We start from the raw sequence: 18,055 nt of genomic DNA on the forward strand, positions 1-18,055 counted from the left end.
TTTTGTGATCTAAATTTTGAACTTGTCCCATATAGAAGCTACAGAAACTAAGAGCAGGGGTTACTCTCCGTCACATGTATACATTAACATGTAGAACACTTTCAACAGAGCAGAGCATGACAGACATGTTTAATACATGTACTAACTCTGAACTTAAAGAGTTCCTGGAGACCATATTCTGTCAGTAACTGACACTGTCATGTGTTGCAAATGTCATGAAGCACTTCACATGACACTGTCATGATGAGAAAGGATGTATGGAAAATGAAAGCGGCACCTTGTGTTTTCCATCAGTTCCAATCGATACAAACAGGCACAATCACAAGGCTAAAGTTGGTAGAGGCACCTTGTGTTGTCCATCAGATCCACTCAAAGAAGGCATACATTGTCCATCAGATCCACTAGATACAAATGTGTACAAACACCAGGCTTATGTTGGTGGAGGCACCATTGTGTTGTCCATCAGATCCACTAGATCAGAGAAGGTGTATGTTGTCCATCAGATCCACCAGATCAGAGTGAGTGAGTGAGTATGGTTTTACGCCGCTTTTAGCAATATTCCAGCAATATCACGGCGGGGAACACCAGAAATGGGCTTCACACATTGTACCCATGTCGGGAATCGAACCCGGGTCTTCGGCGTGATGAGCGAACGCTTTAACCACTAGGCTACCCGACCGCCCCCACCAGATCAGAGAAGGTGTATGTTGTCCATCAGATCCACTAGACCAGAGAAGGTGTATGTTGTCCATCAGATCCACTAGATCAGAGAAGGTGTATGTTGTCCATCAGATCCACTAGATCAGAGAAGGTGTATGTTGTCCATCAGATCCACTAGATCAGAGAAGGTGTATGTTGTCCATCAGATCCACTAGATCAGAGAAGGTGTATGTTGTCCATCAGATCCACTAGATCAGAGAAGGTGTTTGTTGTCCATCAGATCCACTAGATCAGAGAAGGTGCATGTTGTCCATCGGATCCACAAGATCAGAGAAGGTGTATGTTGTCCATCAGATCCACTAGATCAGAGAAGCCGTATGTTGTCCATCAGATCCACTAGATCAGAGAAGCCGTATGTTGTCCATCATATCCACTAGATCAGAGAAGATGTATGTTGTCCATCAGATCCACTAGATCAGAGAGGGCATACAAACACGAGTTGTATGTTAGTGGAGGAATCTTGTCCATCAAATCCACTAGATACAAACTTCTTCACGTCAGCTGTAAGTTTCAATTGAAGCAAGGAGTCACTAGTCCAGTATCATCACACGACAATCCCCTACAGCTGAGTTATGACATTTCCATTATCCATAGTGAAACAAGTTGTATCAAAGTATATTCCAACCTTGCCTGGATACCAACATATCCTCGCAATGTGTTCCTCGACAGAGTGATATGATATTCCAGAAAAGCGTCAGTCCATATACATCAACAGTGCCAGAGTGAATTGGGATGCATGTCACTTTCAGCAACTTTCCAGCAATATCACAGCAAGGGACGCCAGAAACAGTCTTCACTTATACCCACGTGGGGAATCGACCCCGGGCATGATGAGCGAACACTTTAACCACAGGCCTACGCCACCTCAAAACCATCCAGATCCAACTGTCAAGACGATTACACACAAAGATGCTCCTGTCAACACATCCGATCCATGATGACATTCCCATCCTTGTCTTTGAGTCGTATCCTCCCCGTGGAGTAGCGAGTCTCCTGGCGCCCATCAGGGTATACAGTCTTCACGGTGCCATCTGGATATTCCCTCCTCTGAAACAAGAGGTGCTGGTTACTGTATTGTATCATATTATTTCCCTAGCACACTTTCCAATTTATAATTGCTCAAATGCGTTGACATCATGATAAATCTTTTTAACCATGTAACCGGATCAGTGAGCACTCAAATTTCATTCTCAGCTCCCTGGGGAGAATACAACCCAAGCAGCCTGTGCCTGTGAGGTGGTAGAAGGTAAACATTCCCATTACCATATCCTTCTACCGGGTACCCATTCACTACTAGGTGAACAGAGGCATATTTCGAACAAGGTCAGTTGTCTAAGGAGATACCACATGTATTTCAGTGTTGGGCAGGCCTGAAAGCTCACCCAACCAACTACATAACTTCCCTTGATTTGTGCCCTGTATACAGGACCACATCTCACTGCTGTACATTAGAACTACACAGGTCAACAGACACCCTAACACCCAGGACAAATTGCAGCCAACAAATCCCATCTTCCTGAGGCAAGGGAGTTAACTGACTGTAAAAGTCCAGTTTTCAACCTCACAGAACAAGGCTTGAATTTCTCGCCTTGATCGTAGCACCACCAGTGGATATTACTAGTTATGTCCCATTTATGTCAGATTCCACCTCTCATAGCACTTGCATTTGCTTCAAACAAAATGGCAGCAGTGAAGATGATCTGATCGATAATCCAGATGTTTATTGTAACAAAATAAGTCTTACTTCGCGGAGTGCATCAAATCACGTGAGCACCTTAATGAAAAAACATGAGAAGATTGGGACCATAAATGTTGACGCTAAATTGACGGTACACATGCTTTGCAAATCCTGCAATTGACCAAAATCTGCACAGCAGTTTACAAACCGGATGTCGATTTTGTGACTCGTTAAAATATAACTCCATAATTCCCATCTGGTTTTCTTCCTTGCCTCGGGAAGATGAAATCCTCATTAGTCATCTCTTTCCACAAGCATGAGGAACTTGGGACCTATTCTCACCCAGCACCCCGACAGGTGGGCTTTATGATGAAATGTTGATGCAAACGTGACCAATACAGGACAGTGGGAGACTGAACAAACACAAATGATTATTGATAGAATACATGGGTGAGTGAGTGCTTTTTCACCGCTCTGAACACTTTCGTTATATCTCGAGATGTGACCTTGAAAGCCTGAACTGATGCAGGTCACCATGGTAACAATTTTGGTGAAACTCACAAGCACAGCGAGACAAACCATGAAACATAATCAGGGCGATTCGATTGGTTCGGTTTCTGGCGCACTAAGGGACGCAACACTGCACAGAGACTTGCAAAGCCTTAGACAACTGAGCTACCTGTTCCCCTATAGAAAACATGATGTCCTCCTAACGTGACCTGCTGTATATGTGAGTGTCTGACTTCAGTACCTTGTATGTCTCTGTGTGTATTTCCCGCTGTCCGTTCGGGAACTCCATCGTCTTGTCTCCGGACTTCTCCACGCGGATCACGGTGCCATCTGGGAAGATGCTCTCCTCAGATCCGTTTGGAAACAGATACTTGATGGTCTGGTCCGGGAATGTGATCTCCTTCGTGCCATCAGGGTAGTGCTTCTCTATCTGGTTGCTATGGTGATAGATTAATTTCAGAGTTAAGAAACTTTAAATCTTTCAAATATTTTTAGATGACTTAAGATGGCCTTATCACTGATTGAAGGAATATCTGATCTTGTTAACATAGAACTTTGAAACTTGAAAATTACAATTTCCAAATACGCTGAGACATTTTTACTTTTGAAATCTCCAGCTAACACTGTCAGTTCCAAATGAAATCCTAAGGTATCAGATAATCAATAACGCTTGTAAATATGAAAACACGATCTCCTAACTGTGAGGCGTACTTCTGAAACTGCAGAATCTCCAGGCCGTCGGGGTAAGTTGTGTGGGTGGTCTGAGCATCTGCATAGAAGTACACCTGCAACAACAGCACCACAGCTCTACAGTCATCTAACACCAAGGATATGACTCGAGAGAACCACACCTCTATAGCTGCAGCTAAATAGGTTCTCTATAAGTTAAGAGAGATACCACACAACAGGAAACTACGGTTATAACAAACTCAAAAGGACCACTAATTTTAGTTTGTTATAACCGTAGTTGGTTATAAGCATATATACAGCTTATAGCAAATGCCTGGAACAAAAACAACAGTACCTTATATGCATTAGTTGGGTATAAGCGTGTTTGTTATAAACGTGTTATACTGTATTTACACTATTCCAAGTCAAAGCAGAGGCAGATCCAGGAATTTTGAAACAGGTGAGGTGAAGGGGTATAATGTCGCGTCCAAGATTATTACACTTACCGGGTATATAGCGATGTGCATGTACGTGTGTGTGTTTGTGTGGCTGCTTGTACTAGTCCGGACTGATGCCGATTTATAGTGCTAGCTCACTGAGATACAACGTCGCAGTTTAACATAAATACCCCACTCAGACACAGTATACTGACTCCGAGCCGACCAGTCCTTGTTTTAGCCCTTTAATGCCGGGCACCAGACAGGGTAACAACAAGTACCATCTTTTAACGTCTTTTGGTATGACGTGGCTGGGGATCGAACCCCGCACCTTCTGCTCTCCGGGCGGACGCTCTACCACTAGACCACGGATGCGGTCCAAATTTTGAAACAGATAGGTGCACTCTATACCCGAGTCATGAAGCAAACAAAAACACATGATAGGTTGATATGAAAGATGTCTGGAGGGTGGTGGAGAGGGGTCTTCACCCTTCCATCCCATTTCTGGATCCATCAGTGTAATGTATCAGTAACTTTCTCAATAAACTGAAACTGAAAAGTAAGGTTGGTTTGTTGTTTAACGCCGCACTCAGCAATATTCCAACAATATGACGGCGGTCTGTAAATAATCGAGTCTGGACCAGACAATCCAGTGATTGACATCAAGAGCATCAATATAGCCAATTGGGACACAATGACATGCATCAATCAAGTCAGTGAGTCTGACTACCAAGCCAAATTCTAACCCGGAACTTCACGTCTCCGATTTCTAAAATATTTGCAATACAGATGAGGTTGTTGTATGGGGTGTGTATCATGAAATGCCTGGGACGAGAACATGGCTATAGTGTCACTCACAACTCGCTGGTCCGGGAAGATCTGTTTAATGTCGCCATTGAAGAAGGACACAATGATTGACTGGCCGTCTGATGAGATCTCCTTCCTTGTTCCATTGGCGAAGAGTATTTCCCGGGCCCCGTTACTGTACGTTCTCTCAACCTGGGGACACACAGACATACACATTCAGGAACAACGGACACAGCTGTACGAGTTCATACACAAGATTTGTTAGCTGTCTACCGGTAATTCATACTCAGCAAATCTATATGACATGAACCTGTAAAGTTGGTTTGTTGTTTAACGCCGCACTCAGCAATATTCCAGCTATATGACGGCGGTCTGTAAATAATCGAGTCTGGACCAGACAATCCAGTGATTGATATCATGAGCATCTATCCACGCAATTGGGATCAATAACATGCATCAACCAAGTCAGCGAGCCTGACCACCCCATCCCGTTAGTCGCCTTTTACGACACACAGTCACCTTTTACGGCAATCATGGGTTGCTGAAGACCTATTCTACCCCGGATCTTCACCTGTAAAGACTCAAGTAGGGGCCAGACAATCCAGCAATATGGATACATGAATTGCAAGAATTCCCATTCTTCGGTACTTCATGTTTTCTTTCAAGATAATCAATTTCTGTCCACATAGCTGATTATTTCCCGTAAATGTTCTCAGAGGTTTGTTTTGTAGGCTATCAGTATTATTACATAATTTCAGTCTGTATCGAAAACTTGCAAGTGTACTAGCCCCAACTTGTCTCCTGGGGCCATTTTCAGCAGATGTTAATCTGTATGGGCTGGTGGTGGCTAAGCTTATCTCCCCAAAAGAAATTTCATTAGACTGAGGGTTCCGACAAGTGTAGGCTTTGTAAGCCTTCCAAATCCATGCTAGTCTGCTAGCCCAAGACTACTAACTTGTTCTGAGGTCAAGGAAAAAAACAATCATGGCATTGCTCAATGAGGACTATAATTCTGAACCAGTTCTCAGTGCTTCAATTTTGCTACAAATGAATAAAACTGATATAGTAACAATTTTTTCTCTCGAATTAATTGATTGGCATTACTTAGAAGTTGACAGATGGCAAAGTAGACAGAGCTTTATATGGATAACAACTTCTTTATTTACTGTGAAGGTGACATTTCAGTATAGATCCTTATACCATTGTCAAGCAAGGACTTACTTGACAACGGTATAAGGATCTCTACCGAAATGTAAATAAAGAAGTTGTCATCCATAATTGTGTCTACTTTGTCAGTTTTGTCTTGTTCAAGCAGGACCAGCTACAAGGTGAAGTGAGGTAAAAGGGGGTTTAATGTCACCTCCAAGATTATTTCACTTATATAGCAACGTGCATGCAGATGTGTGTGTGTGGCTGCTTGTACTAGTCTGGACTGATGCCGATTTATAGTGCTAGCCCACTGAGATACCATGCTGCAGTTTAACATGGATACCCCACTCAGACACAGCATACTGACTCCGAGCCGACCAGTCCTTGTTTTAGCCCCTTAATGTCGAGCGCCAGACAGGGTAACAACATGTACCATCTTTTAACGTCTTTTGTTATGACGCGGATGGGGATCGTACCCCAGACCTTCCGGTCTCCGGGCGGACGCTCTACCACAGGTCCATGAAGGCGGTCGGACCAGCTACAAACTCTGAGGACAAGTGAAATAAGGTTTAATAAGGTCTCTCCTAAGCTGCTTCAGAACAGTGGCTAAAATCCCACAACAGCTAATTTGCTTCTTACAATTGTGAAAGTATTGCATTGCGATACAGCCCTGGCAAGCTGATTCTAGTCTGGCACGCGAGGCAACAACATTACACTGCATCGATCGTAGCATCATGACTGACCTTCCCGTCCGGGTACTGGGTCTCCTCGTACTCGCGGTCGCCCTTGTCGATAGCGGGATTCTCCGAGGAGAACTTGCTGGTTTGTTTCCGTGGAAGATTGACAACAGCCCCCACTGAGCTAGTGTCATCATCGGGGGACTGACTTGAGGATCTGAAATCACAGCATATGATTTGTTTGTTTTGTTCGTTGTTTAACGCCGCACTCAGCAATATTCGGGTCTGGACCAGACAATCCAGTGATTGACATCCTGAGCATCGATCCATGCAGTTGGGAAACGATGACACGCATCAACCAAGTCAGCGAGTCTGACCACCTGATCCTGTTAATTGCATGTTGCATTGTACGGCAAGAATGGGTTGCTGAAGACCTATTCTACCCGGATCTTCACGGGTCCACATCATATGATGAACTGCTAAACGAAATGCAAGTACTTAATACACTTTTCAAGTACTTTTCACCACGTTAAGTAAGCTTGACTTGTGTTTGATTGTTTGTTTGTTGTGTAACGCCGCACTCAGCAATATTCCAGCTATATGATGGCGGTCTATAAATAATCGAGTCAACCAGACAATCCAGCAATTGACATCATGAGCATAGATCCACACAACTGGGATACCATGACATGCATCTTCCAAGTCAGCGAGCCTGACCACCCGATCCCGTTTGTCGCCTCTTACGACAAGCATAGTCGCCTTTTACGGCAAGCATGGGTTGCTGAAGACCTATTCTAACCCCAATCTTCACGGGTCAGATTGACTTGTGAGAGTTCCTAGGGCTTTACGCCTGCCCCACACTGAAACACAGGTTACATATGGTGTCTCCCTAGGCAAGTGTCTGTTTGAAATGTGCCCTTGAACACCCAGCAGTCAAAAAGCTACCCAGAAGGTTGAGAGTGTCAACCTTCTACTGCCTCAAAGACAGCTTGGGCTGTATACTCCCCAAGGAGCTGAGAATGAAAATCGAGTGCACACTGATCCACTGACAGAGGTAATACTATTGTGGCACCCCAGTATTCTGAGCATTTGAAATGTCTATTGTTATTGTTATCATTATTGAACCCTCGGAGTAAGGTGAGGTGAAATGGGGTTTAACATCGCGTCCAAGATTATTGCACGTATATAGCGACGTGCATGTACGTGTGTGTGTTTGTGTGGCTGCTTGTACTAGTCCGGACTGATGCTGATTTATAGTGCTAGCTCACTGAGATACCATGCCGCAGTTTAACATGAATATCCCACTCAGACAAAGTATACTGACTCCGAGCCGATGTTCTTGTTTTAGCCCCTTAATGCAGAGCGCCAGACAGGGTAACAACAAGTACCATCTTTTAACGTCTTTTGGTATGACGCAGCCTGGGATCGAACCCCGGACCTTCCTCTCTCCGGGCGGACTCTCTACCACTAGACCACGGAGGCGGTCCCCTCGGAGTAAGACACACACAGTGGAGTGGAGCAGACGGCTGACACACAACATACCTGGGCAGTGACAGTGGAGCAGACGGCTGACACACAACATACCTGGGCAGTGACAGTGGAGCGGACGGCTGACACACAACATACCTGGGCAGTGACAGTGGAGCGGAGTAAGACACACAACATACCTGGGCAGTGACAGTGGAGCGGAGTAAGACACACAACATACCTGGGCAGTGACAGTGGAGCGGAGGAAGACACACAACATACCTGGGCAGTGACAGTGGAGCAGACGGCTGACACACAACATACCTGGGCAGTGACAGTGGAGCGGACGGCTGACACACAACATACCTGGGCAGTGACAGTGGAGCGGACGGCTGACACACAACATACCTGGGCAGTGACAGTGGAGCGGACGGCTGACACACAACATACCTGGGCAGTGACAGTGGAGCGGACGGCTGACTCCGAGGGATCGCATCACCAGACATGTTGTGGCCATGGGTGTGGTCAGGTCGGAGGGTGGACTGGGAATGTTGTGAGCCATTGAGCAGGGGGTGGTGAGGTGGTAGGGCCGACCTGGCTACTGGGTCTGCAAGGAACAGCACAAATTGGAATTAATTTCAAAATCAATGTGATGTCAATTTTATGTCATTTTATGTTATGTGACATCAATTTCCGACAATAGTGTACTTAGCTTATGTCTCCAGTTCAGGAGATCAGGAAATCCTCATGTCTCTACATTTTCTCAGTAAAAAGAGCTATGGATAATATAAAATAACTAATAGATTTTATTGTTTGTTGTCTTAACACCACACTCAGCAATATTCCAGCTAAATGACGGTGGTCTGTAAATAATCAAGTCTGGACCAGACAATCCAGTGATTGACATCATGAGCATCGATCTACACACATGGGATACAATGACATGCATCAACCAAGTCAGCGAGTCTTACCACCCCATTAGATGCCTCCTACGACAAGCACAGTCGCCTTTTACGGCAAGCATGGGTTGCTGAAGGCCTATTCTAACCAGGATCTTCACAGGTCTAATAGAAACAAGGAATTATGGATAAAATATAGCTCATAAATTAATGTTGAAAGTTTGTCGCAAAAGGCTCAGAACTTATTATTCCCTCGGGACAGATAATCTGTAATCTCTTGTCGGTTATTCTCTAAGTATATGAAGGTCAGTAAAAGGGACTTCAGAACAACAACTTTATTTCTTCACCCAGGACCATCGCTGTTGCGCTGTCCTTCTAGTTGTCATGAGGTAAGAAGTGAATGCTTTAAGGAGTATTCTACCATGAATTTGAAATTTACTCGATTCTGATTGGTCAATCAGAGGCTATTAAATCACAATAAACCCCCTCTGATGGAAACACCGAGGAAGCTAATAATCATAGAATAGTACTTTTTTCAGTCATTGTCGGTAGGCATATTTTAATAATTATATCTACAATTACAGGTTACAAAATGCACAGATGCGGTTACTAAAATATTCAAAGGATGTGTGGCAATACATTCAGTGCAGAAAATACGACAGAAATCTACAAATGGAATTTATTTACGTTTTGGAGACAACAGAGAGCTGTACGTTCGGTTCCAAATTCAATTTAGCGGGGTTAAATCTACAGGTAACCTAGCTCTACATTGAAAACACAGTATGTTTATCTCCTAAATGCAGGATAAGTAAAAATTGGCCTTCACTGATCCCTACAACCACTGGATCCAGACTGCTGCATAACTGACCCTGGCTGCTGATGACTGCACTGACGACGCCCCTCTCCTTCTCCTCCGTGGGGGTGCTGCTCCGAGGAAAACTCTTCTGGACACCATTCTGCAAACATTTCCATGAACCAACATTCAATGACTGGATATTCAAGTACTTAGAGATCTGTGTACAATATTTCACAGAGACCACACCTGATACATCCACGCTATGTGTCCCTGCCCCTGATACATCCACGCTACGTGCCCCTGCCCCTGCCCCTGCCCCTGATACATCCACGCTACGTGCCCCTGCCCCTGATACATCCACGCTACGTGCCCCTGCCCCTGATACATCCACGCTATGTGCCCCTGCCCCTGCCCCTGCCCCTGATACATCCACGCTATGTGCCCCTGCCCCTGCCCCTGATACATCCACGCTATGTGCCCCTGCCCCTGCCCCTGCCCCTGATACATCCACGCTATGTGCCCCTGCCCCTGATACATCCACGCTACGTGCCCCTGCCCCTGATACATCCACGCTACGTGCCCCTGCCCCTGATACATCCACGCTACGTGCCCCTGCCCCTGATACATCCACGCTATGTGCCCCTGCCCCTGCCCCTGATACATCCACGCTATGTGCCCCTGCCCCTGCCCCTGATACATCCACGCTATGTGCCCCTGCCCCTGCCCCTGCCCCTGATACATCCACGCTATGTGCTCCTGCCCCTGATACATCCACGCTATGTGCCCCTGCCCCTGATACATCCACGCTATGTGCCCCTGCCCCTGATACATCCACGCTATGTGCCCCTGCCCCTGCCCCTGATACATCCACGCTATGTGCCCCTGCCCCTGATACATCCACGCTATGTGCCCCTGCCCCTGATACATCCACGCTATGTGCCCCTGCCCCTGATACATCCACGCTATGTGCCCCTGCCCCTGATACATCCACGCTATGTGCCCCTGCCCCTGCCCCTGATACATCCACGCTATGTGCCCCTGCCCCTGCCCCTGCACATCACCGACATACTTCTTACTTTGTATAAACATGTTCAGAAACGTACAGTTTGGTGGCAAGGGTTGCAGACTATCATTTCTTTACTGTATTTATTGAATATTTTATGCACAAACAAAGGTATCAATGGCCTGTTTCGGTCACTGCCTCAGCTACTCTTCTTTCATTTTCACTGGGAAAATTAACTAAGAGCCTTTATAGCTAAAAAGGATAGAATTATCATTAAACTGCCCACATGTTATCAGAAATGAGCGGGCCAATGTAACTTGATAATGCCCTCATATTGCTTGACGACGGGCCATTGTTACGCCCGTTGTTAGGTGATGTCATAGGTATTGGGAAAGGTGATGTCATCTGGTAAATGTGGGTCAGTGACATTGGAGTTGATTGCAGTAAATGTTTCAAAACCGATATAGTTTCTTTTTATAACAAATTCCATCCATTTTAGCTATAATAACAGTAACGCTATTTTTCAGGGCATCATCATTTGCAGAGGTCCTCGGTCTTTTCAACTGCCCTCCTTCGTCGGGCAATTAATGGAAGACCTCAGGCTTCTGCAAATGATAATATAATGCCCTGAAAATAGCCTTACCCTTACAATACAGTGATTTATCGAATATTACAAACTGAGTACCCTTGACAGGCAAACAGGGATCCAAATTGTTTTTTTTTCATCACCTTCATTTTGTACATTCTAAGAAATTGGTAATTATAAATTTGAATTGGGAATTTTTACTGTTATTTGCAGCAGACTTTGGGTCAAATATCAGCCTCAAAGCAGGTCTAGATAAATCCCTGACCAAATAGGTGAGGTGAAATGGGGTTTAATGTCGCGTCTAAGATTTTTGCACTTATATAGCGACGTGCATGTACGTGTGTGTGTTTGTGTGGCTGCTTGTACTAGTCCGGACTGATGCCGATTTATAGTGCTAGCCCACTGAGATACCATGCTGTAGTTTAACATGAATACCCCACTCAGACACAGTATACTGACTCCGAGCCGACCAGTACTTGTTTTAGCCCTTTAATGCTGAGTGCCAGACAGGGTAACAACAAGTACCATCTTTTAACGTCTTTTGGTATGACGCGGCCGGGGATCAAACCCCGTACCTTCCGCTCTCCGGGCGGACGCTCTACCACTAGACCACGGAGGCGGTCCTTGACCAAATATTGGTAGTCACTAAAGCATGATTATTTTATGGTTCAACTCTCCTTGATCTGTTGTCAGGTGAAGGAGCTGTCAGAGGGGAGTTGTGTCCCTTGAATGTGCCAGGATCTGAAGCTTGTGGGTTTAAGCCTGATTCTTTGTGTCTCAGAACTATACCAATGATGGCGGCCATAGCAGGGTCCTGAGGCAGTGTTAACTCACTCAGAAACCAGACCTACTGTCAAAACCCGTTAGAACAACCTACCTTTTCCCGGGGTCTCCTACTTCAGCATTTCAAAGCCTCATCTATAACCACTCACTCAGGAGTTTGGTTTGTTTGTTGTTTAACGCCGCACTCAGCAATATTCCAGCTATATGGCGGCGGTCTGTAAATAATCGAGTCTGGACCAGACAATCCAGTGGTTGACATCATGAGCACTGATCCACGCAATATATAATTGAGATACGATGACACCAAATCAGCAAGCCTGACCAACCGATCCCATAAGGGGTCCCTTATGACCTCAGTGCACCTACTGTCAACATCCCCTGTAGGTCAACCTACCTTCTTCTGCGTCTCCCGCTGAAGAATCTCGAGGCGACGTTTCTCCAGCAACTTGACCTCCTCCTTCAGCTCCTGGTTCTCCATCTCCACCACCTCCAGGCGCTGACGCAGACGGTTGCTGGCCGACGTCCACCGCCCCTCCTTCTTCTTCATCTCATCCTGCAGCTCTGACAACTGCAACAGACAACACACCCACTGAACGTCTTGATTCACACGGTACAATAACTTCCTCCCACACAAACATCAGGTACTGAGAGCCCTCTACTGCTGAAATACCCTTGGGCTGGATCAAAAATTGTTCTCAAGAACATACCTTCCATCATTACAAAACCATTTCGTTACGCAATGAACGTTTTTCCATTATAAGCACGAGTTGGTGAAGACAAACCTCGAAACATAATCAGGGCAAACCAGAATTTGAATCAGCAAACATAGGTATCTGGAACACCAAAGGGAATTGCCTCCGTTTTTTGGCGACACTTGTACTTTACTGAATTTTGAAAATATCAGACAACATGGGTTACCTGTCGCTTGAGAGCATCTATCTCCTCCCTCTCCCGTTTGTCTGGCATGGATCTGACAGTCTTCTGGTACTGCTCGAATAACTTCCTCTCGTGCCTGGCAACAAACAGTGGAACCTCATTTACTTATTCACCGATACAGGAACAATCTTTGTTTCTGCCTCTATCTGGTGTGGTTCACTGTACCATGCTGGGTGTCCCAGTCAAGTCTTCTTCAAGTTGCGACTCATGAAGATTCCGGGGTAGAATAGGTCTTCAGCAACCCATATTGCCGTAAAAGGTGACTATGTTTGTCGTAAATGTCGACTAACGGGATTGGGTGGTCAGGCTCGCTGACTCGGTTGATGCATGTCATCGATCCCAATTGTGTGGGTCGATGCTCATGATATCAATCACTGGAATTGTCTGGTCCAGACTCGATTATTTACAGACCAACGTCATATAGCTGTAATATTGCTGAGTGCGGCTTAAACAACAAACCAACCAACCAACTCTTCAAGTTGCAGGTGGAAGAAGTTAGATATCATGAAATTATTGTTTATGTTTGTTGGAAGGATCAAAGCTTTGAGAAAAAGATAAAAATATTCCAATGATGTTGACTTTCTTGAAATTCTCAGCCCCAGAATAAATGAGTATGGTTTTATGCCACCTTTTGGAACAATACCAGCAATGGGCTTCACACATTGTATGTCGGGAATCAAACCCAGACCTTTTGGCATGACGAGAGAACACTTTCCCCACTGGCTTCATCACCTGTCCCTTAGCCCCAGAAGCAGTATTTCCAGATAGACGCCTATTCAAGAGACATCAACACCTACTTGAGCTTCTTCACCTCCTGTGCTCGGAACTCTTCGAGGCGCTTGACCTCCAAGTCCTTCTCCTTCTCAAAGTCGCAGATCTCCTGCCGCAACTTGCCCAACAGCTGAAACACAAGGGAATCATCCTCAAATACCCAGGGTATAATACCTAGAATCTATTATCTTAAATGAGCAAAACAATTTTGTTTGCACCTACAACACATTTTTACAACATTTTACAGAACATCCACGATTTTGTTGGTGTATAACATAAGGACAAATTAGTTTATTCACGATACTTTGGATCTAAAAAAAATAAAAAATCCCCACCCCCACCCCCCCAAAATCCAAAAAAAATCCAAATTCCCTGCCCGTTTGATTTTCATACAAAAGTGGGTGTCTTTCTAACAAGAGACAGAAGCAAAGAAGCTGATGACAGAAGGGTGTTCTCCGCTATTATCATGCAACATGGTGGTGTATAGCCTATCAGGTCTGCATGGTATTACTGGGATACTGCAATATGCTTATTAAATGATACGTATTGTAATATTTTTCTGTGTTCTGATATATTGGATGAAAAACAGATAACAAGAGTTGTTATTATTTGTATTGTTTAACCTAAAATCTACACAGAAATCCATTGACAAATGATGTTTCCATTGTAAATTCATTGACTAAACGGCAGAAACAAGGAAGTGATTTTTCTTTTAAGCAGTGCCTACTGATCATGCTGACTTTAACAAAGTAATATTAACTTAGTATGAATACAATAGGATCTGCATGCACAATCAGTGTCAAACATTTTAGATCTAAAAAAATCCCAACAGTGAACACAGATACAATATATGCACAGCCACCAATGCACAACCCTGTAGCCTATCAAGAGATATTTCAACCTTGATATGCAGAGGATGATCTAGAGCCATTGTCTGCATCAGTAATGTACCAGCAACATGCAAAGTAGGTAATAGTCACCTCCTCTCTATCTTGCCGCAACTTTTCAAGACCTGCGTTCTCGTTGCGGAACTTCTCGATCTCTTTGTCCAACTCAGTCAGCTTATCCCGAAGAATCTTGGACTGCACCCCATCACCTAGCGTTGCCTTGGCAACAGCCTGGAGCTTCTGCTGCTCCTGAAACACACATGATGGATTTACATTAGTGCGATGTAATCTGAGTGCTCATAGATAACGACTATACTGCAAATCAGTCTGATGTATTTACTGGTGAATGAGGACTGTAGTGTACATAAAACCTGAAGTATTGATCATGTTTGTTTGTTTGTTGTTTAATGCCGCACTCAGCAATATTCTAGCTATACGATGGCGGTCTGATTGAATCTGAACCAGACAATCCAGTGACAGACATCATGAGCATCAATCCACGCAATTTGAATACAATGACGTGCATCGACCAAGCCGGCAAGCCTGACCACCCGATCCTGTAACTCGCCTCTTACAACAACCACTGTCACCTTTTACTGAAAGAATTGGTTGCTGAAGACATGTTCTATCCCGAATCTTCACAGTCTGTTGATCATATAAAGAGGGCAATGTCCATTCTATATCTTACGGCCTTGACCTGTAAATGCGATCTCAGCGCTCCTACCTGTTGGTGTTTCTCTGCCTGTTTCACCTGGTTGGCGTTCTTCAGTTTGGGGAAGAGCCGAGCCACTAGTCGAGATGTGGGTGGCGTCGACTTGTCAGCATCCAGATTGGCTGATTCAGCATCTGGGCAACACAAACCAGGAGTGGAGGAGCGGCCTTGTAGCAGGTTAGTACAAGAATGTTTAACGACTTTACTCCAATGAGGTGAGGTAAAATGGGTCAAATGTCGTGTTCAAGATTAATCGCAGTCATATTACATGTATGGGTGTTTAAAGCTGTGTGTGTGTGTGTGTGTGTGTGTGTTTGTGTGTGTGTGTGTGTGTGTGTGTGTGCGTGTGCGTGCGTGCGTGCGTGCGTGCGTGCGCGCGCGCGTGTGCATGAGTGCTTGTGTGTGTGTTCATGGGGTGTGTGTGTGCATGGGGTGTGTGTGTGCATGGGGTGTGCGTGTGCATGCGTTGCTGCTTGTACTGGTCTGGACTAACTGCGGTCTTATAGTGCTAGCCCACTGAGATACCATGCCACAGAATGAACACATGAATACCCCACTCAGACACAGTATGCTGATGCGAGCTGACCAGTTCTTTTTCTTTCTACTTAATGCCAAGTAACAACAAGTACCATCTTGCAATGTCTTTAGACATGACGCAGCCAGTGAATCGAAACACTAGCGAGCATATCATAAACTTGCAGAAATGATTCTTTACGTTTTTGAATGAATGATGGAGCACCAAATATTGCACGAATGTCGCAAACTCTGACGTTTGGTCCTCAGTCGATGAAGGCCCTTGCTCCAGTGACCTCACCCAAAGTGAAAGTCAATTCTTTAATAATAAAACAATGTTGAGGTACCATGTTGTTGAATTCATGTCTACAGTTCCCTATTTCCAACTTACTGAATAAAATCCATCTAGCTTTGTATGAAGAACATCAGCAGAAGCATTACCCAACAGAACACACCAAGAGGCCTCCATCCCTGCCCAAGTTTGTATGAAGAACATTGGCAGAAGCATTACCCAACAGAACACACTAAGAAGCCTCCATCCCTGCCCGAGTTTGTATGAAGAACATCAGCAGAAGCATTACCCAACAGAACACACTCAGAGGCCTCCATCCCTGCCCAAGTTTGTATGAAGAACATCAGCAGAAGCCTTACCCAACAGAACACACTCATAGGCCTCCATCCCTGCCCAAGTTTGTATGAAGAACTTCAGCAGAAGCCTTACCCAACAGAACACACTCAGAGGCCTCCATCCCTGCCCAAGTTTGTATGAAGAACATCAGCAGAAGCATTACCCAACAGAACACACTCAGAGGCCTCCATCCCTGCCCAAGTTTGTATGAAGAACATCAGCAGAAGCATTACCCAACAGAACACACTCAGAGGCCTCCATCCCTGCCCAAGTTTGTATGAAGAACATCAGCAGAAGCCTTACCCAACAGAACACACTCAGAGGCCTCCATCCCTGCCCAAGTTTGTATGAAGAACTTCAGCAGAAGCTTTACCAAACAGAACACACTCAGAGGCCTCCATCCCTGCCCAAGTTTGTATGAAGAACATCAGCAGAAGCCTTACCCAACAGAACACACTCAGAGGCCTCCATCCCTGCCCGAGTTTGCATGAAGAACATCAGCAGAAGCCTTACCCAACAGAACACACTAAGAGGCATCCATCCCTGCCCAAGTTAGTATGAAGAACATCAGCAGAAGCCTTACCCAACATGGCCATCTGTGTCTGTGGAGCTGAAACTGCCCACTCATCCTCATCATCAAACAGGGAGGACGTGTCCTTCACCTCAGGATCATGTGACTTCTGACCTTTGACCCGAGTAATGCTATCGTCACTGTCGTCTTCGTCCGTACCATCCTCACTGCTGCTGGAGCTCCTGGTGTTGGGAACGCCGCCAACATTGTCACCGCCAAACATCTGATTTACCATCACCTGGTCCTGAGAACTACAAGGATCTGTCATGGCCCCTGCGTGTACGTCCGCCCCTCGTGCCACTCCCCCCGCCCCGGCCGCTAGTCTCTCCAGTATAGACTGCATCTCACTGGAGTCACCAAGCCTTGCGTCTTTAACAGCGATTTTTCGAGTCAATGATTTAGTTGGAGACAAAGGCACTGAAGTCCGTATTTCTGAATCAGACGATCTAAACGCGTCGCTATCGCTGTTCTTATTGTTCACAAACACAAATCCTTCCTTTTGACTTTGATCAAATAATGCCTCATAGGACTGATTCACATCGCTTTCTCTCACATCCGACTTCTTTGTCGGTGTGACCTTGACCTTCTCGTACTCCTCATCGGAAGACTCGGAGGAGGAGGAGTCAGTGAGGGTGTCGGAGGAAGTGTCGAGATCCACCCCGTCTATCAGTGAAGTGTCCCTAGGGGACATCTCAGGGTGGGTAGGGAGCTGGGGTTTCCCCGACCTACTGTTGATAGCATGTCCAGTAAGCTTTCCCTTCTCATTTTTCTTAGCTTCTATAACAGCCTTGACATTTTTCAAATTTGCCTGCAAGAAAGTCAATTTGTCAGTGAGTCAATCACCATCTGATTCATG

At 45.3% G+C, this 18,055-nt stretch overlaps 1 protein-coding gene across 2 annotated transcripts in view; it reads right to left on the reverse strand.

Annotated features, from left to right (window-relative positions):
• Positions 1–708: 708 nt before the first annotated feature.
• LOC139472358 (centrosomal P4.1-associated protein-like) overlaps positions 709–18,055 on the reverse strand; it is a 35,011-nt gene continuing 17,664 nt past the window's right edge. For both annotated transcript variants that reach the window (XM_071254821.1, XM_071254822.1), the window contains exons 11-23: positions 17,212–18,007; positions 15,500–15,621; positions 14,869–15,024; positions 13,915–14,018; positions 13,100–13,193; positions 12,576–12,749; positions 9,882–9,969; positions 8,565–8,721; positions 6,714–6,864; positions 4,873–5,013; positions 3,620–3,693; positions 3,150–3,345; positions 709–1,767 (exon numbers count right to left, since the gene is read on the reverse strand). In XM_071254821.1, the coding sequence (XP_071110922.1) occupies positions 1,639–1,767; positions 3,150–3,345; positions 3,620–3,693; positions 4,873–5,013; positions 6,714–6,864; positions 8,565–8,721; positions 9,882–9,969; positions 12,576–12,749; positions 13,100–13,193; positions 13,915–14,018; positions 14,869–15,024; positions 15,500–15,621; positions 17,212–18,007 (2,382 nt within the window). In that variant the 3' untranslated portion in view covers positions 709–1,638. The remainder of the gene's footprint in view (positions 1,768–3,149; positions 3,346–3,619; positions 3,694–4,872; positions 5,014–6,713; positions 6,865–8,564; positions 8,722–9,881; positions 9,970–12,575; positions 12,750–13,099; positions 13,194–13,914; positions 14,019–14,868; positions 15,025–15,499; positions 15,622–17,211; positions 18,008–18,055) is intronic.

The sequence above is a fragment of the Haliotis cracherodii genome, unplaced genomic scaffold, assembly GCF_022045235.1.
Source record: "Haliotis cracherodii isolate W230 unplaced genomic scaffold, xgHalCrac1.p SCAF_24, whole genome shotgun sequence".
Taxonomy (NCBI): domain Eukaryota; kingdom Metazoa; phylum Mollusca; class Gastropoda; order Lepetellida; family Haliotidae; genus Haliotis; species Haliotis cracherodii.